Source organism: Contarinia nasturtii, unplaced genomic scaffold (genome assembly GCF_009176525.2).
Source record: "Contarinia nasturtii isolate CC-2019 unplaced genomic scaffold, AAFC_CNas_1.1 Cnas_scaffold_350, whole genome shotgun sequence".
NCBI lineage: Eukaryota > Metazoa > Arthropoda > Insecta > Diptera > Cecidomyiidae > Contarinia > Contarinia nasturtii.
In genome coordinates, this window is record NW_022197705.1 from 2,381,112 (window position 1) to 2,405,839 (window position 24,728).

At 33.6% G+C, this 24,728-nt stretch overlaps 5 protein-coding genes across 7 annotated transcripts; 4 read left to right on the top strand and 1 right to left on the bottom strand.

Annotated features, from left to right (window-relative positions):
• The first annotated feature begins 227 nt into the window (after positions 1 to 227).
• LOC116337924 (putative inorganic phosphate cotransporter) lies at positions 228 to 5,700 on the top strand. Of its 2 annotated transcripts, none has more exons than XM_031762895.1 (10): positions 228 to 429; positions 3,302 to 3,614; positions 3,695 to 3,798; positions 3,875 to 3,943; positions 4,025 to 4,212; positions 4,283 to 4,664; positions 4,891 to 4,967; positions 5,059 to 5,155; positions 5,219 to 5,283; positions 5,396 to 5,700. In XM_031762895.1, exons 1-10 carry the CDS (start codon positions 252 to 254, stop codon positions 5,588 to 5,590), a joined length of 1,668 nt encoding a protein of 555 aa, XP_031618755.1. In that variant the 5' UTR covers positions 228 to 251; the 3' UTR covers positions 5,591 to 5,700. The 2 variants fall into 2 exon arrangements, with proteins under 2 accessions (XP_031618755.1, XP_031618756.1); XM_031762896.1 differs by lacking the exon at positions 228 to 429 and adding an exon at positions 1,027 to 1,359.
• Positions 5,701 to 11,541: 5,841 nt separating this feature from the next.
• On the top strand, positions 11,542 to 14,641 carry LOC116337922 (zinc finger protein 271-like). The gene is made up of 4 exons (XM_031762892.1): positions 11,542 to 11,631; positions 11,700 to 12,800; positions 12,873 to 14,267; positions 14,349 to 14,641. The coding sequence occupies exons 1-4, from the start codon at positions 11,586 to 11,588 to the stop codon at positions 14,549 to 14,551; spliced, it is 2,745 nt and encodes a 914-aa protein (XP_031618752.1). The 5' UTR covers positions 11,542 to 11,585; the 3' UTR covers positions 14,552 to 14,641.
• A 143-nt stretch (positions 14,642 to 14,784) lies between these two features.
• LOC116337925 (zinc finger protein 189-like) lies at positions 14,785 to 16,511 on the top strand. Its single transcript, XM_031762897.1, has 4 exons — positions 14,785 to 14,995; positions 15,055 to 15,404; positions 15,481 to 15,666; positions 15,766 to 16,511. Exons 1-4 carry the CDS (start codon positions 14,950 to 14,952, stop codon positions 16,063 to 16,065), a joined length of 882 nt encoding a protein of 293 aa, XP_031618757.1. The 5' UTR covers positions 14,785 to 14,949; the 3' UTR covers positions 16,066 to 16,511.
• LOC116337923 (TBC1 domain family member 15) lies at positions 16,398 to 19,577 on the bottom strand. 2 transcript variants are annotated; one of them, XM_031762894.1, is made up of 4 exons: positions 19,231 to 19,577; positions 19,122 to 19,173; positions 17,301 to 18,629; positions 16,398 to 17,201 (listed from the first exon to the last, which is right to left on the bottom strand). In XM_031762894.1, exons 2-4 carry the CDS (start codon positions 19,155 to 19,157, stop codon positions 16,569 to 16,571), a joined length of 1,998 nt encoding a protein of 665 aa, XP_031618754.1. In that variant the 5' UTR covers positions 19,158 to 19,173; positions 19,231 to 19,577; the 3' UTR covers positions 16,398 to 16,568. The 2 variants fall into 2 exon arrangements, with proteins under 2 accessions (XP_031618754.1, XP_031618753.1); XM_031762893.1 differs by having other exon boundaries at positions 19,122 to 19,576.
• Positions 19,578 to 20,698: 1,121 nt separating this feature from the next.
• On the top strand, positions 20,699 to 23,660 carry LOC116338206 (zinc finger CCHC domain-containing protein 2). Its single transcript, XM_031763324.1, has 2 exons — positions 20,699 to 21,836; positions 21,931 to 23,660. Exons 1-2 carry the CDS (start codon positions 21,153 to 21,155, stop codon positions 23,278 to 23,280), a joined length of 2,034 nt encoding a protein of 677 aa, XP_031619184.1. The 5' UTR covers positions 20,699 to 21,152; the 3' UTR covers positions 23,281 to 23,660.
• The last annotated feature ends 1,068 nt before the right edge of the window (positions 23,661 to 24,728 follow it).

Below are 24,728 nucleotides of genomic sequence, written 5' to 3' on the forward strand. Positions count from 1 at the left end.
TCATTTCAGAAATTATTATTTGTGTTACAATGTCATCGTCTGACTATATCTCTCCTTATCACCGTTTAAGTTGTTATCAAATCAAAATATTCCGTTCGGTTTGATATCTATCGATAAAATTGATTATCAATCGGTTGCTCATTTCATTGGGAATGCATTTCAGAAAGAAGGTATGACCATACGATTCTGATATATTTGTAATCAATAATAAAGCGATCGATGGCGTATATGTCAAGTAATACGGTGTTTTTATGAATGTGGTTCGTTTTGTTTTGACTTTAGAATTTCAAGACAGTCAAACGTCAATAATTAGCGCAATCAAGTGGTCATTAAATTATATTGTAAAAAAATTTGGTACAATGTTTGCAAAAAGCCGAAGCTGTATCCGTTCCGAATACGAGCCCATTGATAAGATTACAGGGACAAAAGGTATAATTTTCGTTATTGAGCCCACATGATCTTTTTTTTTTTGGCAAATTGAAGCTTGATTATCATCGATAATACACATTTAGCAAACAGTTGTAACGTAAATCATTGACCTTAATGGGCGAATGTGTAAAAACATTGAAGGAGGGGAATAAACTGTGGGTTGGCACCATGCTCGTGGTCTTTCCAATAGAAATGTGGCTTCTATAAAAAAAAATACAGAACAAGCTGACTGTCAGGTTTTGTCGTTTTTTATACGATAATTTCATCCAAAAAATGAATAAAATAATTTTGAACAAAATGGTTATGAGCAATAATTTATGAAACTCGCCTAATTCAGGTTTAGTTTTTTTGAAACGAAGAGAATCATCCAGACAGTTTTATTTTATTTTATTTTGATATTAATTCCTGTTTTTTAGGAGATTTTATTTTTAAAAAAAACGAATACTATCCTCATAATTGTGTGTGTGGATTGAATGCATAATAAAATAATTTAAATCAACGAAGCAGTTCACGAAGTTACAATTTTATCTTGTATTGTTATTATCCGTAAAACATATTGCCGAGGGAATATTTGATGTAGCGTAATAATAATTTTCAGCACAGTTTTCAGTCGATCGTTAAGGTGAACAGTTGTCAGTGCAATACGATCTTTCGTTCCCGAGCGATTGTATCTCTCTCAATCGCATCGTTCCGATTTTAAGTCAATTACGACTCATCGGATTTGTTTGTTATATTTTATTAAAAGTGAAATCTGAATAAATTTACGAAGTCGAAAACATGTGTGAATTTTTAATAAAATTTTAAGACAATTTAATTCGAACAAATCTATTTTAATTTGTGATACTTTCGTTAACTTTAAGTGAATTTAGTAATAAAAAAACTAATTAGAGAAAATGGTTTCGACATCTCTACAACAACTCATCACGCGATGTACGTGATTTCTCCATATCAATACACATTTTACTCAGAATCGATCATAACAAGTCTATTTCATTCTTTTTATATTTAAAAAATTCAAAGAAAAAGTTGGGAATTTTTGGTAATATTTTGCAAAGTAGCTTTTTTATCTGTTTGATCAACTGGTTCTTGAATCGATTTTTCGATTCAGCGGCATTGCATTCACTTATCGACGGGGTGACCCGTTCATCACGTCATTTGTGCTTCAGAATTTATTTATTGGTCCTTTGTTAAAATGATCATAAACAATGAAATCATTTGATATAAATTGACACTTGACGACAAACAAAAAAGAATAAATGGAATAGCCATCAAATAAATTTATATCGAGACAAAAGCGGCAACATAAATCTAATATGAAATTCTAAGAAGAAAAAAATTGTTATATTCATCATAGTTAGGTTTAAATACATTTTATCGACGTTTTGAGATGTTAAACTCTAGCAATTTAAATATGGAATGAATGCACATCGGAAACTGAAACACTAAACGTCTGACGATATCAAGGTTAATTTGAATAGTTGGAAAATAGTGAAAATGATAACATTAAATTTTGTTCACTATTTTTTTTTCATCTCACTGAACAATGGAGATACCGAGAATTTGAAAACAATCGATGACCGCTAAATTTACTTTTCCATTGCGTTGTACTATGATCAGTACGCACACTCAAGCAAAAAGTAAACAATTGCGCATGCAATCCGTGAATATTTCAATCTCAGACAATCATTCAAATTGTGAAAACCTATTGAATACGCAAAATTCCCTGAGCCCCGGCCATAAGCTATATTTTCACTGTATGCACCCGTACGTTACGAAATATTGTGTTCTGTGAGATTCTCAGTTACGATGAACGTGCACTTGCACATTGAAAATTCAAGTTATTGGGAAAAATTGCTGTAGTCGTGATTCCAAAAAAAAAAAAATTATCAAAATTGTTTGCAAAAAGAAGGTGGCATGTACAAATAAACGGAACTGTGTGCGTAATTTTAAGCTATTGATTGTTTCAGTAAAAAAATTCACATTGGAGAATCGTGCGCACACTGTTACCAAATTGAAAAATATTTAAATCAATACATCTGCTTAGTGTGCATTCACGTGTACCTTATATGAAAATAAAACAGCTTTTTCTAGAGACAGACCGAGAGAGAGAGAGATAGGGAGAGAGGAGCAGACATTGACGTAATTATTCATTTTAAATAGAGCTTTCCACTCAATCTGTTTACTACGTATTGTACAATGGAATGTGCATTATTTGTTTTATCAGACGATTTGGAGTCCGTCTGGTTTGAAGTATATTCATAGATGAATACTGTATAAATGGGTATAAAGTATTCTACTAAATCGAATGCATTCTGTATATCGTAAAAATGTATCAGCCAATCAGAAATATAAAACCTCTGCCTCGGCTGAGTGTATCTTTCCGCTTCCCTCGTTTTGAATTCTTAAATTAAAGCACGCTCCGACATAATTTTCCATTTGCTAACGTTTAATTTGTAGTGAGTCTGCGGTAACAAATGTTATAAACATAATATTGCAATTCATTCCACTTGAAGAGTATCTCAATTGTTGTCATAAAAACGTTATAAAGTGCCAATAAACAAATGTCAATGGAAATAAAATAATTTCGAGTAAAACGCTTTTAAATTGATACCAAAAGTGGATTAATTGATATTGAGTATGAAATTTGTCTTCGAACTTTGTTTTGACTGTAATTCCCTTTTGTTGTACTGGATAAATCAAGATTGAAAATAGCACGCAAAAATGTTGGTTCATCTTATTTTTAGAAATCACATAAAACGAAGACATTTCTAATCTTTATAACATATGATTAAATGGAATTTTCGATGGAAGTCGGGTTTTTGTTTTCGGTGACGTAACATAAATCAAATATTCTTTTTTTTTTTTGTTTCAGGTTTCATTCTGCCTCAAAGAGTGGTTTCGGCATTGATGGCTTTTTCAGCTGTTGCCTTAGCTTATATGCTTCGAATATCGTTGTCATACGCTATAACCCAAATGGTATACAATCCGCATGCACATGAAAACGGTTCGGTTATTGAAAATCCAGATGTTTGTCCACCGTATGAAGATGAATTGATTGCAATTGAAAATGATCAGCCAATACCAACAGTTGTATCGATATCGACCGAACGATATGATTGGTCGCAAGAGCTTCAAGGTGTAATACTCTCCGCATTTTATTGGGGGTACATTACAACGCATATACCGTTCGTATTTCAAAATAATTGTTAACTTAAAAAAATAATTGTTAATTGTTTAACTCATATACCGCAATAAAATATTGTAGTGGCGGAGTGCTGTCAGCTAAAGTGGGTGGAAAATATACACTTTTACTTGGAGTTGTGGTCGCCACCGTTTTTACACTTCTCACACCAATCGCAGTTAAAAACGGTAAGTAAAGGGAAAACAGCATGCAACGAAATAGAATATCAATATTTATTCATCTACCACTGAACAATTTATGCAGGTGGCTCAACGGTATTAATTATTTTCCGAGTCATCGTTGGAATGGGCGAAGGCATTATATTCCCATCGTGTTTGTATTTTTATTTGTTCATCTATGATTTTTTTTTTAAATCAAAAATAGAACATTAAAATAATATGTAATTTAAATTAGGTAATACTTTACTAGCGGCGTGGACACCGCTAAAAGAAAGAAGTATTACGGCAACGGTTGTCTATTCTGGCGGAATGCTGGGCAGCATTTTCGGTTCATCAATTTCTGGTTTACTCATTAGCAATTATGGTTGGACATCGGTATTCTATTGGTTTGGTGGTGCTGCCGTGATTTGGTGCGTAATTTTTGTAAGTAAACATTTTTTTTGTTCGTTTTTTTTTAAATTATAGCAATTTATCAGTAATTGTTTTATTGTAGTATTTTATTTGTTACAATAACCCTGAGAGTCATCCATTTATAACGAAAAGGGAAAAAGACTATTTGAGCCGTGAGCTGGGCGAATTAAAGCGTCGTGATGACTTACCAACGCCATGGCGGAAATTATTTACATCTCCAGCTGTAATTGCATTAATATTTGCACAAATTGGCCACAATTGGGGCTTATTCATTATAATAAATGATCTGCCAAAGTACATGAATGACGTGCTACGATTTTCAATCAAGAAAAATGGCATGTACACTTCATTACCGTATGTTGTGCTATGGATTGTTGCACTTTGTACGGGATTTTTAAGTGATTTTCTTATCAAACGACGATATTTAGGAATAACTTTTTCAAGAAAATTATTTACGTCAATCGGTTAGTATTTACAAGCAACAACAAATCAATCAATTTGGACTATTCAGCGTTGTGACTATTCGAATATAAGAGGAAAAAAGTTTTCAGATCGGTAATGTGTGCAATTTCAGTTTGGGCGTGAAATTGCTATGAAATTTAATTGAAAAGTCATGACGCTTAATAGTCTGAAAAGTCAATAGTCCGAATAATCCAAATGAACTATCTTCTTCACATTTTTTGTTCTTAGCCGCCATTGGACCCGGTGTATTCGTTGTTTTGGCCTCATACGCTGGATGCAATCGCATTGCTGTTGTTGCAATGTTTGTAAGTGTTCATTTTTCGATAAAAAATATCACTGGATAACCAAAATTCAAATATTTTACCCAAAAAAAAAATTTGTAAATTCCTATTAAAGACGCTTGGCATGGGATTCATGGGAACGTTCTATAGTGGTATTAAAGCGAACAGTTTGGATATCGCTCCAAATTATGCCGGGATAATTATGGCGATTGGTGAGTACAAAATGCGCACTGATCGTTGAATATTCTAAATATTGTATTCGATTATTTGCACAGCAAATGGAACAGGAAGCTTAGCTGGCGTTATCGGGCCATACATTGTTGGACTACTTACTCCAAATGTAAGTCATTACAAATGATTACAATTTTATTGGACGGATCATAATTATCTAAATTGTCTTTCATACTTCTAAATGTTGTATCTATCTAATCAAAATGTCTTAACCGTTGCAGTCATACTTAACCGAATGGCGAATTGTCTTTTGGATAACTTTCGTTCTTTTTGTGGTCACCACAATTTTATACGATATATTTGCATCGGGCGAAATTCAGCCTTGGAACGAGCCGCCGAATTCGAATCAACAAAATTTCAAGACAAATGGTACAAGCAATGGAAAAGCAACGAACTATGCTGAGAGAAGCATTTGAAGATTATAAATTTAGGTATATTTAAATGAGAGTTAAGTGCATAGTGCATAGCTGTAAAAATATTAAAAGATTAATGTATTAAAATAAATTGTTTTTTTTTATTAGTGCAACAATGGTTTATATGATTTTATTTGACTTATGTAATTATGAACAAATTTCGAGAAAACAATGGATTTATCGATACAATTAGTTGGTAATAAGACTTACGACCTATATATTGAATTAGACTTATATTTATATTATTTTCCGCATTGAAACGATGTTTGCCACTTGATTTTTGAATTGAATAATTTAGCTCCGATCGGAACTATCAAAATATTTGTGAATGTGGATATCTAAAATACTACACGTTGAAGAGCCAATCGATAAATGTCAAAATTTTTGTCATTTCATATGAACAGTCTGCTCAACGTCTGCAGAGATTCACTAATTACTATGTTGGAACAATTTTTCGATTGTTTTACTCGGATTTAATTCTTTTGAGATTAATTCGAGTTTTTTGTGACATACGTTCAACAGTTCCACTCCATCCAATAGATTCGAATGGCTTCAAAGCAGTGACTTCAACATTTCCATGTTGACAGAAACACATTTCGTTAAGTGATTTGAATTTCGTGCAGTGTGGAAGTATTTCGTCGATTGTAATGTTAATATTCATGGCAAATTTTAGTTTCTCAAGTAATGGCAACGAATTAGCGATTCTTGATACATTTATCCTGGAATTTATAGCATGTTCATGTTTTATTGCATGCAACGTTAAATTCGTTAGATATGGATGTTTTTCAATAAATTCATATGCAAAATTGGTGAGTCTTACATTCATTGCAAACACCAATACTTCAAGTTTATCAATGGCAAATGGAATTTGAAATGATTCTGCGCTTGATTGTATGTAAATCTCAAGCGTTTTCAGATTTTTAAATTGCATCAATTCACCGTTGGATTTTGAATTGAATTCATCGTCCATGCTAAGTCCCAGGAACTCTAAATTTCGTAGACTGTTGTTGACACGTTGAAGAAAATTTGCGTCGAAAAATGAATTATACTGCTTAATGGTTAGCTGTTTCAATTGTGGATTCAAATGAATAGCTGCTGTTAAACTTTGCTTCAATGAACGTGTCTCAATTAGATAGCGATCCGAATGACGAATATGCAATCTTTCCAAGAATGGAAAGTGATTTGCCATAAATTTGAATGAACTTGTAGGATATAGTATCGAATCAGTTATTGACACGAAAAGTTCTTCCGTTCTTGGAAATATAGCATTAAAAGAATTGTTTTCAACCAATTCAGTAAAATCACAATCAACCATTTGAAGCTTTGTTACATGTTTGAATTGTTCTTTTAAATATACCGGTACATTTTTAAGTTTATTAAATTGAATAAGAGCCGAGGATTCAGTACAATATTCATTTAAATATTCAATTGCACGCAGAGTTAGTTCATAATTATTTATGCCAATGTCAACTAGATCGTCATCAATAATTTTATATACACCTTTGTACGAAATTAATATGTTTTTTATGAGATTGCCGAAACAGCGTAGCAAACGTAAGCTTGACATTAAATTACAAAACTCGATACGAGAATTCGGTCGGAACTGTAGTGATCGATTTCCTGGTACGATATTTAAATGAATTAACTTGGTACTATAGCTTCGATGATAAATAAACGAAGCAGCCCGATTTAAACGTTTATTTGAAGCAGCTGCATTCAAAAGATCATCGAATTTTAAATGCTCTAAACAGCTCTCGATGCAATCGATATACATATCGGTGAATTTCATTTTTCGTTTCAACGGAGCACACACATCCCCTGCAAAAAGTAAATTAAAAATTAAAAACTTTTACTATTTTATCGATAAATAGTTATAGGCACTATTAACAAAAGAAGTACATACCTGAAGAAGTAGAAGTTCCTTGCATTTTGTTACGATTTTGTAAATACACTGACTCTTATACTCAATAAATCAATTTTAAGTCAAATAGAACTTTTTATTTTATTTAGTCTCAAGTAAATGTAAAATTATCTTGATAAAAAATGTTTTCAAGTGTTCAGAATAAATGTAAGTCTATGTCATCACACCAGCAACTTTGAAATACAACTGAATAATCAAAAAGATATTTCTCAAGTGGTTCTGATCACTTTTGGATTGTTTAGAAAAAAGAGAGAAACGTTTTCAGTGGGGGTATCATTATCATTAGCAAGTGTGATACTCATTAAGAAAATGTGAGAAAACAGTACCTGCAACTGTCCCATTTGTGTGCACTGCAAAAAAGGACAGAAAAATGGCAGCACTGGGTCACCAAATAGGTAAACTGCCCAACAGTAAAAACATTATCGTGTTCATGTATTGGTTGGACAGTTGGGTGAAAAATAGCAATTTCCAATGCAGTGCTGCAATTTTTCTGTCCTTTTTTGGAGTGCACACAAATGGGACAGTTGCAGGTACTGTTTTCTCACATTTTCTTAATGAGTATCACACTTGCTAATGATAATGATACGTTTCTCTCTTTTTTCTAAACAATCCAAAAGTGATCAGAACCACTTGAGAAATATCTTTTTGATTATTCAGTTGTATTTCAAAGTTGCTGGTGTGATGACATAGACTTACATTTATTCTGAACACTTGAAAACATTTTTTATCAAGATAATTTTACATTTACTTGAGACTAAATAAAATAAAAAGTTCTATTTGACTTAAAATTGATTTATTGAGTATAAGAGTCAGTGTATTTACAAAATCGTAACAAAATGCAAGGAACTTCTACTTCTTCAGGTATGTACTTCTTTTGTTAATAGTGCCTATAACTATTTATCGATAAAATAGTAAAAGTTTTTAATTTTTAATTTACTTTTTGCAGGGGATGTGTGTGCTCCGTTGAAACGAAAAATGAAATTCACCGATATGTATATCGATTGCATCGAGAGCTGTTTAGAGCATTTAAAATTCGATGATCTTTTGAATGCAGCTGCTTCAAATAAACGTTTAAATCGGGCTGCTTCGTTTATTTATCATCGAAGCTATAGTACCAAGTTAATTCATTTAAATATCGTACCAGGAAATCGATCACTACAGTTCCGACCGAATTCTCGTATCGAGTTTTGTAATTTAATGTCAAGCTTACGTTTGCTACGCTGTTTCGGCAATCTCATAAAAAACATATTAATTTCGTACAAAGGTGTATATAAAATTATTGATGACGATCTAGTTGACATTGGCATAAATAATTATGAACTAACTCTGCGTGCAATTGAATATTTAAATGAATATTGTACTGAATCCTCGGCTCTTATTCAATTTAATAAACTTAAAAATGTACCGGTATATTTAAAAGAACAATTCAAACATGTAACAAAGCTTCAAATGGTTGATTGTGATTTTACTGAATTGGTTGAAAACAATTCTTTTAATGCTATATTTCCAAAAACGGAAGAATTTTTCGTGTCAATAACTGATTCGATACTATATCCTACAAGTTCATTCAAATTTATGGCAAATCACTTTCCATTCTTGGAAAGATTGCATATTCGTCATTCGGATCGCTATCTAATTGAGACACGTTCATTGAAGCAAAGTTTAACAGCAGCTATTCATTTGAATCCACAATTGAAACAGCTAACCATTAAGCAGTATAATTCATTTTTCGACGCAAATTTTCTTCAACGTGTCAACAACAGTCTACGAAATTTAGAGTTCCTGGGACTTAGCATGGACGATGAATTCAATTCAAAATCCAACGGTGAATTGATGCAATTTAAAAATCTGAAAACGCTTGAGATTTACATACAATCAAGCGCAGAATCATTTCAAATTCCATTTGCCATTGATAAACTTGAAGTATTGGTGTTTGCAATGAATGTAAGACTCACCAATTTTGCATATGAATTTATTGAAAAACATCCATATCTAACGAATTTAACGTTGCATGCAATAAAACATGAACATGCTATAAATTCCAGGATAAATGTATCAAGAATCGCTAATTCGTTGCCATTACTTGAGAAACTAAAATTTGCCATGAATATTAACATTACAATCGACGAAATACTTCCACACTGCACGAAATTCAAATCACTTAACGAAATGTGTTTCTGTCAACATGGAAATGTTGAAGTCACTGCTTTGAAGCCATTCGAATCTATTGGATGGAGTGGAACTGTTGAACGTATGTCACAAAAAACTCGAATTAATCTCAAAAGAATTAAATCCGAGTAAAACAATCGAAAAATTGTTCCAACATAGTAATTAGTGAATCTCTGCAGACGTTGAGCAGACTGTTCATACGGAATGAGAAAAATTGAGACATTTATCGATTGGCTCTTCAACGTGTAGTATTTTAGATATCCACATTCACAAATATTTTGATAGTTCCGATCGGAGCTAAATTATTCAATTCAAAAATCAAGTGGCAAAAATCGTTTCAATGCGGAAAATAATATAAATATAAGTCTAATTCAATATATAGGTCGTAAGTCTTATTACCTACTAATTGTATCAATAAATCCATTGTTTTCTCGCAATTTGTTCATAATTATATAAGTCAAATAAAATCATATAAACCATTGTTGCACTAATAAAAAAAATAAACAATTTATTTTAATACATTAATATCTTTACAGCTATGCACTATGCACTTAATTCTCAATTAAATATACCTAAATTTATAATTTTCAAATGCTTCTCTCAGCATAGTTCGTTGCTTCTCTTGAAATTTTGTTGATTCGAATTCGGTGGTTAGGCCGTTTGTTAAATGGTTGAGTTTTGACTCAAAAACGAAAGAAAAAAAAAAAAAAACATAATTTGAGCAAAGCGAAGCCCGATCATGGTATAGGATTTCCTATATAAACCTTGTAACTAACAACACCTCTAATGCGTATTCCGAGTACTAATCGAAGTTTGCGACAATATGGCCGTCACAGTTTGGCAAAATCATAATGAATCGATTAAACTGCGTTAAAATGTTAAATTAAAACAGCAGAAATACATATTAATTTTTTACATTTTTGAAAATAAAAAATCTTTTGTTTTTTTAATTTTTTGAGATTTTCTGTACACAATATTCAAAACTATTAAATTAATAAAAATGAATTGGTTGACATAACCTCACTTTTGTGTCACAATCGTGATGAACCGATCAAATAATTACTTAAACGAAAGTGAGGTTATGTCAACCACTTCATTTTTTATTAATTTAATATTTTTGAATATTGTGCAGTAAATCTCACGAAACTGCCGGAAACTACAATACAAAACAAAACAAAGAATTTTTCTTTTTAAAAATGTAAAAAATGAAAATATTTTTATTTCTACTGTTTTAATAATTATTTAATCGATTTATCACCATTGTGACACAAAAGTGAGGTTATGTCAACTAATTCATTTTTATTGATTTAATATTTTTGAATATTGTGGACAGAAAATCTCACAAAATTAAAAAACAAAAGATTTTCAAAAGTGTAAAAAATTAAAATCTATTTTTTTCTACAGTTTAACGCAGTTTAATCGATTCATTATGATTTTGCCAAACTGTGACGGCCATATTGTCGCAAACTTCGATTAGTACTCGGAATACGCATTAGAGGTGTTGTTAGTTACGGGCATGATCAGGCTTCGGAGCAAAGTTTCACATAATTATATATAAGACATCAAGGCAAAAATAAACATTTTGGCAAATATTTGTTGTATCGTAAAACTAACATATTCGGTTTATTTGTACCAAAAAAACTCCCTGATACACATTTTCGCAGTGTGCTGTATCATATCAAATGTTTGAGAATCATGAAACATTTTGACCATTAGATTTAATTTATTCCTGAAATTTGGTATTTTTCATGATTTCAGTCGACGTTTAACGTTTTTACTATTAATCCAAGTTGAATTTTGAATTTGACAGACTGACTGATAGATTTGACAGCTGTATACAATGTCAATATAATCAAATGTCAAACGTTTTGTGTATTCGGGTGGTAAAGCTTATTTACTTGTTCCAAAATGAGTCTTGTGATTTCTGCATCATTGCCACAAAATGGTTCAATCGGTAAATATTTCAATGATATTTCTTCAACCTTTTCGATATAAATAAAATGTATAATATTTTTACTTCAGGCAGAGATGTATTCAAGTGTGATATTTGTGCATATGCCTTTCGTACATCAGACGATTCAGAAGACCGAAAAATACATATTCTGCAGCACTTCCAACAGATGTTTTGTACGGTGTGTCAACAAACGTTGATTCGAATCGGTGACACTTGGTACAGCGAACATTCAGGCCATAATTTAGCAAAAACTGAACCAAATATAGACGATTACAATGAACGCAATGCAGAGCCAATGATAATTTCACATGATTTTAACGCAATTAGTTCAAATGATGGTTCAACTAAATGTCGAAATCAAGAAGCGGGAAATGTATCTGATCCAATATTTTGTGCAGCTGATTGCGATAACAATTCAATAAATCCCGTTGATGTTTTTAAAGAAGAAGAAGAAGAAGAAGTTACATTTTCCGATTTCATTGAACTTAAACCAGAGGAAATTACTCACAATGAGAGCACACATCAAGACGATTCAAACGAGATTGTTGACAATCAAGTTGAAGAGGATAATGAAGCGAGCGTTGACAATCCGATTGAAAAGGACGTTGATGATACTCGTAATAAGCCATTTGGGTGTGCATCATGTGACAAATCATATGCTACCAGACGCACCCTAATCAATCACATCAACAAATACAATCATAGAATGCCGGAAATGTTTTATACCGCGAAATCATGCAAAAGATACACAAAAAGTAGTGCTACTGAAATTCGAAATTGGAAATGCAAGTATTGCAATGTGGATTTTGAATTTGAAATCAGTTTGGCCGAGCATATTATCGCTCAGCATAGAAAAAATAGTAAGGTTCCTTCAGTATTGCGAAACAATTCAACGGCAAGTCGTGGTGAGAACACTTTGGAAAAGAATCAAAGTAGTAGAAGTTCAATAAATCCGGAAGATTTATTTAGTGACGATAGTGACGCCAATTCAAATCACGAAGACGAAGATAAAATCGAGACTGAACAGAAAGCAAAAACTGGAGAAAAAAGGTTGATATGTGACGTATGCAATAAAGAGCTATTTTGTCGGACTGGGTTTAAATATCACATGAATCTACATCTTGGGATAAAACCTTACGCTTGCGATCAGTGTGATAAAGCCTTTACAGGTATAGTGCACTGCTTGCATCATCTCGTTCTAAATTTTATCTATTTCTTTGTTTTTTTTTTCTTTTCAACAGATAAACGTCATTTAAATAAGCACAAAAAATCCCATTTACCCATCACACACGAGCTAAATGATTACCTTGAGGTGGATGGCGTTAAAACCATCTTAACGGAGCATCAACTCAAGCTTCTCGTTTGTCCTATTTGCAATAAAAGATTCTATACTATATCCGGTCTTAAGTGCCACGTCAAAGTCCATGAAACGCCAAAATTCAAGTGCAAAATATGCGATAAAGTATTCAGCGATGTGAGCAATTACAAACGGCATCGAAGCATATCGCACAAGAACGTTGGCCCGGACGAAAATATGGTACAAGAGGAGGTTAGTATAAGAAGTTATGGTGATGTTGTTTTAAATTCAACAATTGCCATCGATTGGATATGCGAATATTGTAACGGAGATTTTGAATTTGAGATTCGATTGGCAAAGCACATAATCAAGGAACACAGCGACGAGAAAACGGAGCATTTATGCAATATTTGTGATTGTAAATTTAGTCAATTAAACAATTTACTTATGCATATGAGGGCACATCCAGAGAGTGTTCAACACAAATGTACATTTGATGGATGCGAACAAGGTTTCGCATACAAATCAAGTCTAATGCTTCACATTGATAAGCATAATCGACTTAACGGTGGCGCCATTCAAAGGAAAACACAACAACAACTGACCGACATAACAAAGCACCATGCCACATTCAAATCAACGACCGAAGATACAAGTTTATACACATGCAATATTTGTTCGAAAGAATGTGCGAATCGTACAGGCTTATTGGCTCACATTCAAGGAGTTCATAGCACAATACGAGTGAAATGTCCAGTATCTAATTGCGACAGAATTTTTAAATCGGACGTCGGTCTTACTTGGCACGTAAAAAAAGCACATCCGGATGCAATGAAGATGTGTGACATTTGCAATAGAAGTTTTTGTTCTGAGGAGAAATTGGCGAAGCATCAATTATGCCATAACCGAACGAAGAAAGCATCATTCATTTGTAATGTGTGTGAGAAAGCATTTGCCACAAAGAGTGATTTGCGATGCCATTTGAGTACACACGAGAAACAGGCTGAATGTAATATTTGTGGGGAGAAATTTTCTTCGGTCACTATAATGCTGCAGCATCGTGAACGACATGGTAAGAAAAAAGTCATCACATGCCGATTCAAGGGATGCAATCAAGTATTTGAAAATCGAAGAGAGTTTATTCAACACACGAACCAACATCCAAGCGACGAAAAGAAAAAATTTATTTGCAGCTACTGCGGCAAGGCAATGGCAAGCATGTCGTATTTAAGGGATCACATTAACATTCACACAGGCAAAAAACCATTTGAGTGTAAAGAATGCAAAAAATGCTTTGCCAAAACGAATTCGTTGCGCCGTCACCTACTCATTCACACAGGTAAACAGTTTAACAGTATGATTTCCAAATTTATTACCAAATCATAGCTTTTGGGATTAATCCGAATTTTTATCTTTTCAGGCGAAAAGCCTTATATATGTGATATTGGACATTGTAATCAGGCGTACCGGGACAGTATTGATTTGAAACGACATAAATTTAGCGCTCATAAAATCTATACGAAAAAGCATATTTGTCCAATTTGCAACAAAGTGTTCTCGGAGCGAAAACTGTTGACCAAACACACTTCCACTGTACATTCCAGCACGTCGTTACAGGGTTAACAAGGCTTACATGTTTTACAATAAATAAAAATAAAAAATATACATGAAACATAAAAATGAAATAAATGTTTGAAATCCATGAATATTCCGGTAAATTCAATGAAATTGTCCAAAATAGTGCATTTTATATTTGATTTAAATCATTTTTAACCTCAAATTTTCATGAAAAATGTTTTAATTACAGCGGAAAAAATTAAAATAAATCTTTATTTTGAATTCTTCTGTGGATAGGCGTTGAGCTTTCATAATTCTTGTTCTGAAAAACCGTTGACAGGTACTGTATAGAATCTGCCAGTTGACAGATTGTATAAATTGACAGAATTGGATAAATGTCAAAACACAAATCAATTCAGTGGGAATATAGCAATTATTTCGGATTTTATTGAGGAGCAGCGAAAATGGCCGTAACAATTTGTGGAAAAAAACAAAAAGATTTTTCAGACGGTAAGATCAATAACATAAAAAAATAAACAAAAAAATACTAAACATGGTTGTATTTTTAGCCAACGATGATTTTGGTTGTGACTTTTGTACGTTGGAATTTTCCAATTCGTTCGAAAGAAACGAACATATTTTGCAGCATTTTCGTCAAACCATTTGTTCGGGTTGCTTGGAAACGTTAATATGTATTGGTGACATATGGTATGGACCGCATACAGGTTCCGGCTGTTGTGTAGCTACAACCGAAGCGACGTTACCCGCTTTTATTGAAGTCAAACATGAAGAAATAATTGATGTTGATGGGAACGAGAACTGCGATGACGATGCTCATGATATATTTATTGAAAGTGATTCAATTGAAAATGTAATCGAAGATGATTCTATTGGGGAGGTGGCCGAGGATGAGATGCCAGTAAGTATAGACGATTAGTATAGGCATACAAAGGAGGACCGTTAGAGTATAAGCATTTGATTATCTCAAATTGCAGCCATACAGTTTGGATCGTTTGAGAGGCATTGGGATAGAAAATTCATTTGTAAGGGAAACAATTGGCGGAATGGAAGCCTCAACGTCTTTGACGAGAAAACAGTTGAACGATCGGAAGTGTCCACTTTGTGGCAAAAGTATTGTCAATAAACAAAATCTGATATGCCACATGAATATTCATAACAATGTATGTTATCTACTCGGATTTAATGCAATAATTGCAAGAATAATTAAATGAATCGAATTTGAATGAATTTAATTTAATTTCTAAATCATTTGTCAATAGGTTAAGCCCTTTCGCTGTAATGTTTGTGAGAAATCGTTTGCGCATATCCGAAATTTGATTCGTCACAGAGAGCAACAGGGCCATTGCGACATGGAATACAAATGCGACTATCGTGGATGCAACAAAAGATTCATGAGCGGGAATAAACTGAATCGTCACATCAAATTGGATCATTTGAACCAACAACCTATTGAATTCGACGTTGAAAAGCCAAGACCATATAAGTGCACACAATGCGATAAATCATTCACATCAAAGGGATTTTTATATAAGCATCAAAAGTGTCATGGCAACGAATAATGACCCGATGAAATTTCAAATTGGAAATAAGCTTGATAGATACATCTCACTGACTGATATACACTCATATTCCATGTGCTAGATCATTTTCGATTTTTTTTCGCAGAATTAATTTTTTACCAAAAGGATAATTACAAAAAATACAAAGTATTGAATAATTCAGTTTCGTGAACACGTTAAGCGTTTGGGGAAATCTGTAGACGTTAACCGAAATCTTTATTCTTCTATAGAATTTTCATCTTAACAGCGATTCTGCCGTCCGTATATTCATCTCATACGTTCTCATGAAGTGTAAGAAAAACTATTCAAAAAAATGAACGATAGAAATAAACTAGAGTTACAAAGAGTAATATTTATTGTGAAATTCTGTGTTATGCTAGCTTATAAAAAAATGTTCTTAATTTAATAAGTTTTATGCTGGATAAATACCATAATAATAATAATAAAGCACCATTTTATGGAATTTCAATTGACTCGAAATATGTGCATGTGTTTGTGTTTCATCAGTAAAATGAGTTATACATCGAGCGTTCGCATGCCTCGTCAATTTTTTTTTGAATTTCAATTTCTTCTTTGGCATTCTTTGAAATTTGGACGATTTCATCAAAATTATCATCATATTCGTCGTCAATTTTCTCCATTTTTTGGATCGGTTCTTCTCCTATGATCAGCCGAATATCATCTGTTAGTTCTTCCATTGTTTTGATTTGTAAATAAATGGCTTCGGCTTTTTCGAGCGACGATTTCAAGTCAATTTGTAATGATAATTCGTTGACATGCTTTAAAATTTCGTTGAATTCATACTTTCGATCGATGAAAATATTTTGTTGATCATCTAAAATAGCGACGCTGACAAACAAATGAAAGTTCATGCACGGCAAATTGGTCCATAGACATTCCCACAGCTCATAAATATCTTCATTTGTGAATTCACGTTTGAACCACACAAGCAACCATCGAAAACAGAAATACATATTTTCCGATTTGTGTTCTTTGAAATACGCATATAGTCGTGGATTGGCGATTGCTAACAATTTGTTCAAATCTTGTAATTGTCGTTTCATTCCCGCTTGATCCATATCAAAATTACTAAACACAACATCCATGAATCCAACAAAGCACCAGAATGCATCCGACTGTAATGAGAAAATTATATTTATTAATGATTTTCAATAGGAACCGTTTTATTTTTCTTCATTGTGTGCTTATGAATCAAAGTAGAAAATGATCATTACCTCATTATCCATGATACATAAAATTGGTGCCAGCAGATCGCTCATCCCTTGTACATAGCCAAGATCAAAATTGTACATCACATACGTCATTAAAATGTCTTGTAAAACGCTTAAATTTGGATTTTCGTCACCGGCAAAGTATTCTTGTGTGCGATCAGTTCGTTTGACATCCTTTTCAATTTGACATTTTCGATCACGATAATCCCCAAAGTTTTTCTCTTGAATTTGTGACATCGACAACCATTGCAATTTCATTTGATAATATTCTTGGCTTTTTCGATTTTTATGCTGGATTTTTTGTTCGGTTGTCATATCCCAATCATAATAATTCAGTAAATATTTCCACACTTCGGAGCGTATGCCGGCATCGATGCCGCCACGAAAAATCACCTCCTTAACCCGTTCAACATCGCTTATGCGACCGTCTTCAGTGATAAATTCGCTCCATTGTTTGGCCGATAACGGTGATCCTCTCGTTACCGTCGGACGTGTTGGCAATTTAAATTGATTGTCCAATTTCGGTGAATTGCTTAGAACCTCGTATTCATCTGTATTTGATGAGAAGCTAACGTTTGAATTGTTTGCATCTGATTTGATCGGCGATGTTTGGGCGCTGCTTTGACCAGCCGCTATGGTGTATACGTCCGACATTTTTGCCAAAAAATCAATCGTTTGTTCCAATGGATTGCGTACAATATTCGATATCCAGCCACCACCTTTTCCCGCTTTAATGTCGTCAATTTTCAATTCGGCAAATGTTTTTTGCAATTTCTCATTATCATACTCAATATTATCGACGATTTCAAATTGATTTTTATTGTGTCGGCTTCGTTGTAAACAATGTGTTGTTTGTAGCATTCGCACAAATCCATCGGCGTTGCCGTTCTGAAAAAAATACTCACTATGCAATTTACCATCCGATCTATTTGTTAATCGAATAATATGACCATTTCGTAACACATCAATATACTTTAAATCACAAATTCGAGCTCGTAATATATTCGTTTTATGATTTTGTGGCGTTGGCTGTCGTTCGGTTGCCGTTCCGTTTGATTCTTTTGATTGAACTGGTGCGGGGCCACTTCCGAAAACATTACACTCACTAGCAGTTCGTTGACGTTTTGTTATCGTATCAACAAATGACCAATCGCCCTGTTCTTGGGTGTCCGCATCAGCAATTAAATAGTGATCGTTCCGTTTCCATTCGATGCACAAATTATTTGATAAATAATGCACCAATGATAAGCTACCAGTTGTTGCTTGGATTATTTCAGTCAAAAATGCAGCCGGACCTTTTTTCAACAAAATTCCATCATTCGTACCGATTTCCTGTTTTTTTTTTTTTTTATCGAAAATGAAATGAAAAGAGGAAAATGTTATAAGCAAATCTGAACTGTTTTGCACTCAAAAGAGATTTGTCAAGCGTGACCTTTAACATTCACAAATTATCTCATTGAAATTTTAGAAGAAGGAGAAGAAACGAAAAGCAACGTAAACAGACAACAAACAATAATGCGATACTGGATGCAAAATTGACGTTGTACTTTTGAATTTATAGCAACAATAAGAAATCGCATGATAATGTCGTCGTTTATCAATTCATGTTTATAATTTAATGGACGACTTTTTTTTTGCAGAGCCACTAACACACTGTCAATGTGTGTAGGTTTTCTTTATTTCAATTTCGTTTATTTACAATTTGCATCCAGATGTGTTTTTCTAACATTTTTTTTTTATTTGTGAACATGGAGTTTCTGTGTTTTTGTCGATCACACTAAATTACGATTTACGCAAAAGTGATTCATCAAATACAACACTTACTTGCCCATTCTCGTACAATTCATTGTCGTCGTCCATGTTTTTCTGAAAATGACTTTTTAAACTTTTAAATAGAAATTATTTATTTTGCATTTACATTCACTTTGCATACGTTATCCACGTAATTGTTTTCTCTTGTGAAGCAAAATGCTTTCAATTTATTTGAAACGATTGAATTTTATTTCGTCGTAGTATTTATCTTTCATTCACTGTTGATCTGTTTAGTATGAATGTTTGTGTGTTTACAATATTTTGACGTTTCTTTGTTTCAAAACGATATGAACATTGACAGCTCACTAGTACGTTATATTTCTCATTTCAGCTTTATCCTCCGTCTGCTCACCAAAATGAATGCTATTTCTTGATATATAAGCTGATCTTGAGGTGAAGAGCAAAATGATATTCAAGTTGATTCATTGATTTTAAATTTTCAATAAAATCCATGTAAAAATCGTGGACTCTCAACGGATGTATTTAATTGTTAAGAAATACACATAATGATCAAAGTATCAAGTGGTGATAAAAATTTATTTGCCGATAAGTGCATCTGGCAAATATATGTCTCACTCCAAAAGAATTTATTTGCATTTTTATGCATTAGCGAGCTCTCTGCATACATATATTGGTGTGGAGAACGCATTTTATTTTCGATACAGCCGTGGAGACTTTTATGCCAAATGAATGAGCGATGATTGGACGTGTGAACCATCTACATAATGCAAATTGAACCGATTAAGTCCCTATGACAACAATATCATGCTGTTATAATGAAATACGACCATTTCACTTTGAAAAGGTACTAGATATCTGTCAATTTTTGAATTATTTTCAGGCAAAGAAACGTCAAAACATTATGTGAATAACAAAATATCATTCCAAGAGATACGTTCCAAGAAAAATGACCACCACTTGCTTGCGTGATTTAAATTTTATGAAAAAATAAACTAGGCATTTGTTGGGGACCAAATAATATAAATGATGTTTTGATGTATGTTCATATGTGGGAAAATTCTCATTTAAAAATAATTGTGTTCCAGTTCGTTATCTATCTCGAGAAAATGTATGATTGGCTTGAATTTTTTATCATAGATTGAAAGAGTACTCAACTCTGAGCTGACATGTACACTTTCAAAGTCCAACATTTCTTTATTTGATGAAAATTGAAAAAGGTGTGAATTTGAGCGACCACCTGTGTTTCCATTGGCACGTATCTCTTGGAATGATATTTTGTTATTCACACAATGTTTTGACGTTTCTTTGTCTCACAATGGTTCAAACATTCAAACATTGACAGATATCTAGTACCTTTTCAATGTGAAATGGTGGTATTTCATTATAACAGCATGATATTGTTGTCAAAGGCACTTAATCGGTTCAATTTGCATTGTATAGATGGTTCACACGTCCCATTCCCCCGCTCATTTCATTTGGCAGAGAAGTCTCCACGGCTGTACCGAAAAGAAAATGCGTTCTCCACACCGATATATGTATGCAGCGGGCTCCGCTGATGACAGTGACATTTGAGAGTTACACACTTTTTTGTTAATATATATAGATATATATATATATATTCTATATGTATAAAAATTCAATTAATTTTTTTTTAGAGTGAAACATATATTTGCTAAATGCACTTATCGGCAAGCAAATTTTCGAATTATTAAAAGTTAATGAAGCTTTTAATTGATTTGGTGATGTACACGGTTCGATGGAAATGATTCTCGTTCGGATATAATTAGTTGTGACAAAAAGCGAAAAACGTGTTGCAATTTTTTTCCCTATTTTACACACATATCAAAAGGCAAGCGACAACAAAGACGATTGAACAACTGTATGTGTGTAAACGAGTAAGTGAGAAAGAGCCACGAAAAAAGAAAACAAACAGCAACAAAAAAGTGTAGCTCGTTTGGCAAATCAACATTTTTAAAATTGCAACAACAACAACAACAATTAAAAGGCGACGACGACGACGACGACGAAATTGAGAAAATTATTTTGGAATAATTTCGTTGAATTTGTAAATGTTTCCTCACAATGGTGTGTAAAGAAGAAGTCGCGCTTTGGTTCAAGGAACTTGAAAGTTATAAGCGGATAGATGCCATGTGTACTTTATTGAATATGTGTCTGCCGTTTGAGCTACGATTTTTGGGCACATGTTTAGAGGAACTGGGCGGACGTGATTCGAAAGAGCTTCGCGGTATCGAATTACGTGTAAATAATTCCAATGAATTGTCACAAGAAATTGCCTCGTCACAATTATGCGATCCATCCGACATAAAAGTTCGACGAAAAATGGCATTGTATTTTGCGTTGATCCGAGCCTGTAATCGACCTTGTGTCAATGAATTGTTCAATATTTTGTGTTCGTGGAGTAATAATGAGTTTTTAAAACGCGCCAAAGCCGATGCACTACAAGAATTACTTCTGGTCTATACAATGGCAGCCAATCATCCGGTGTTTTCGTTTGAACAACGTATGAAATGCGGTGAAATTTATAATAGCATCTTGAGTGGAAATCCAGAAATTTCGTATGCAGATGTTCCAGTTGTTGATAATGTACACACAAAATCCGTTAACGAAGCCAATTCCAGCTCATCATCGAATATTGTGTATTCACAGAAACATGTTCAAGGTGAACAAATTATGCCTATGTTTGCAATTCCAAATCCAAGTGGAAACGTGACTCAGGTGGCTTTTGACCAGAATCGCGGGCCTCAGGTAAGCCAAATTGACTTTCCTTGACAATTAATTGCTCGTTAATAAAAATGTCCATTCGTTTTTCTGTTCGTTTTTTTCTTCTTCTCAAAATAAGATTATACATCGTGAGGTCGTAAACATAGCACCACATCATATTTATGCTGAGGGTGTGCAGCCAGGTTTTCATCATAACATTGCAAATGTATGTCAAACGACTACGCCAAATGTGGCTTCCTTTACTGCATCCCGGTCAAGTCAACAACAACAACAGCAACAGCAGCAGCAGGCACAGGCTGCCACACAACAGCATATTAATACAAGCAGTGCAACGAATCTAACGTATTCACTGCAAAATCTTAGTTTGGTTGATAATAATTTAGTTTATGTACATAGTGATGGAATTCCAATAATGCGCAAATCAGAAAGTGAATCAATTAGTTCAGGTGAATCAATTGAAGACTCCACACCGCCGGATACGCCATTAAATACAGATATATCGAATTCGGGCATAAGTGGCAGTAGTAATAGTAGCAGTAATAAAAAATTTAAAGTTCGTGGTGATCCGAAATTATCGTCGCGACATAAAGTGTCTGCACAGCATCAGCCGCCGCAACAAATACTTTATACACATATAATGCCACAGATACCTGCATCGGCCGCATTAAGTAGCGAAATTGTACTTGCACCGCCGAATGTGTCACAGTCACAATCACAACAAACGATACCACAGTCACAGCCGCCACAACCGACGCCACAAACAATGCAAACCATCAATTCACCTGCACCCATACAGGCAATTGGCATTGCAAGTCCACAAGTTTTATTTCAACAGTATGCACAGCCAACACATCCATTGCAAAAGTCACAAATGAACCAAACATATCCATACACACAACAACATTTACCAATGAATAATCGATCGGCGATACTGTCACCGAATACAACAACGTCGGCAGTACCACAATCGGCGGTACAATCGTATCGATTACCATCATACCATATGCAACCAAATGGTGATGTGATCTATCAACTTCCGTCAACATTTGCGTATATGCCACAAACGGCCTTACCATTAACACGACCCCCATCAACATGCAATCAAACACACACGGTTGTACCAACGATGCAACATTTACCAACGTTAACTAGTCTGTCATCGAAAACAAATCAAAATGCAATGGTTTCACCGTTTTTATTGGCCAACGAAAATGCCAAACCGAATACATCGTGTTTTAATTGTGGTTCGAGCCAACACACTGGACAAGAGTGTCAAGAGGCATCAATGGAAGATGTAACACGTGGAATTTATAAATTGGATTACAATTCAACTCTAGTGAATGATACGCTGAAATCAACCGAATTAGATAATGGAAGTGGTGGTGGAGGCGGCGGCAGCGGTGGCAGTATTGGTGTAAAAACTACAGATTCAATCACACACATGTCATCGTCCGTTGTGAACAAATAATCGTTTCAGAAGATCTACTAGAAATGGGGACTCAGCATACTATGTGTTAGCATAATCATAAATTAAATGAAAATGACATACAATAAGTGTCGTTAAAGCACGTTACAATCGACAAATCACCAAACTGAATCAGCTGGCATACTGTCATTTTGGAACAGGATAAACAGTGGAATAATTAAACAGTGCCATCACTCAATCACAAATTACATTACGGAACATCAGCTGGAATGCGATTTTATAGCGGTATTTTACAAACATAACTCAAACAAATACCCATACAACACACAAACACACACAGAAATTAGGACACTGGTCAAGATACACACAGCAAGAGAGAGAGAGAGAGAGAGAGAGAGAGAGAGAGAGAGAGAGAGAGACAGTTTAAACACACAACACGCCGACATTTTTTTGATAAAACTAAAAACAAGCAACTCTGTTTCAAGCAAAAAACGAATATCTAATATGATTGTATGGAAAATGATAATGACACACAATAAACGTGAGCAAATATTTTAACAGTTTTATAATAAGCAATTGACAAAACAGCGGCCGATATATCTATAAATATGTAAAAGCAATTATAATAGCGAATGTATGCAATGATTGCAAGTGACGGAATCAGCAAATGGAAGACTCAATTATAATTTGCATCAATTTTAAAATCAATTTCAATTTTAGCCTAATACTTAGATCAGTTATACTGTGAACAATAGAAATGTTACAAGACAACCACAACAAAAACGGGAATTTATTCAAAATAATGTGTCATTTTCTACTTGTTTTCACTTATAAAGGAAAATACTACATAATGATGATAAAATAAGCATACACGATTTTTCATATGTCCGGTGATGTGTTAGTTATGAGAGCAGCATAGTCCAAATACCCCTTTCACTTCAACAAATTCTTCTTAAATTGACAATTCCTTCATTTGTTGTTTCTTTCTAGTGTAAATTGAGAGACTCTGATTGATTGAATTTATTTTCTTTGGATTTTCATATTGTGTTTTAATGTTTTTTCATCATCATTGCTTTCAACAAATCATCATATATATTTTTTTCCGTCCACATTTTCATGGACGATCTCTTCATTCAGAAGAAGTAATTAATCTTAAGTTGAATAACTTACCTAAATTCAACACCACAGACTTGATTTTTTTTTTTTTCAATCAATGAATTGTGCTCAATGCTAATAAAAGTTAAAGACCATTTGCTATGAAGAGAATATTGTTATATGAGAGACGACAGAAATCGAATTACCTTTTTGAGCCAAATCTTTCAATCAGATGCTACGTATTTCGTTTCGATGCTACCATAACACTTACCCAACATGGATTTATAAAGTCTTTTTAAACGCAATATGTAGATTGGCCTTTTGTGAATTCGATGTTAATTCTTGAATTCATGCGATCATTTTACTTAGAAAATATTTGGCTTAATTGAGAAAAC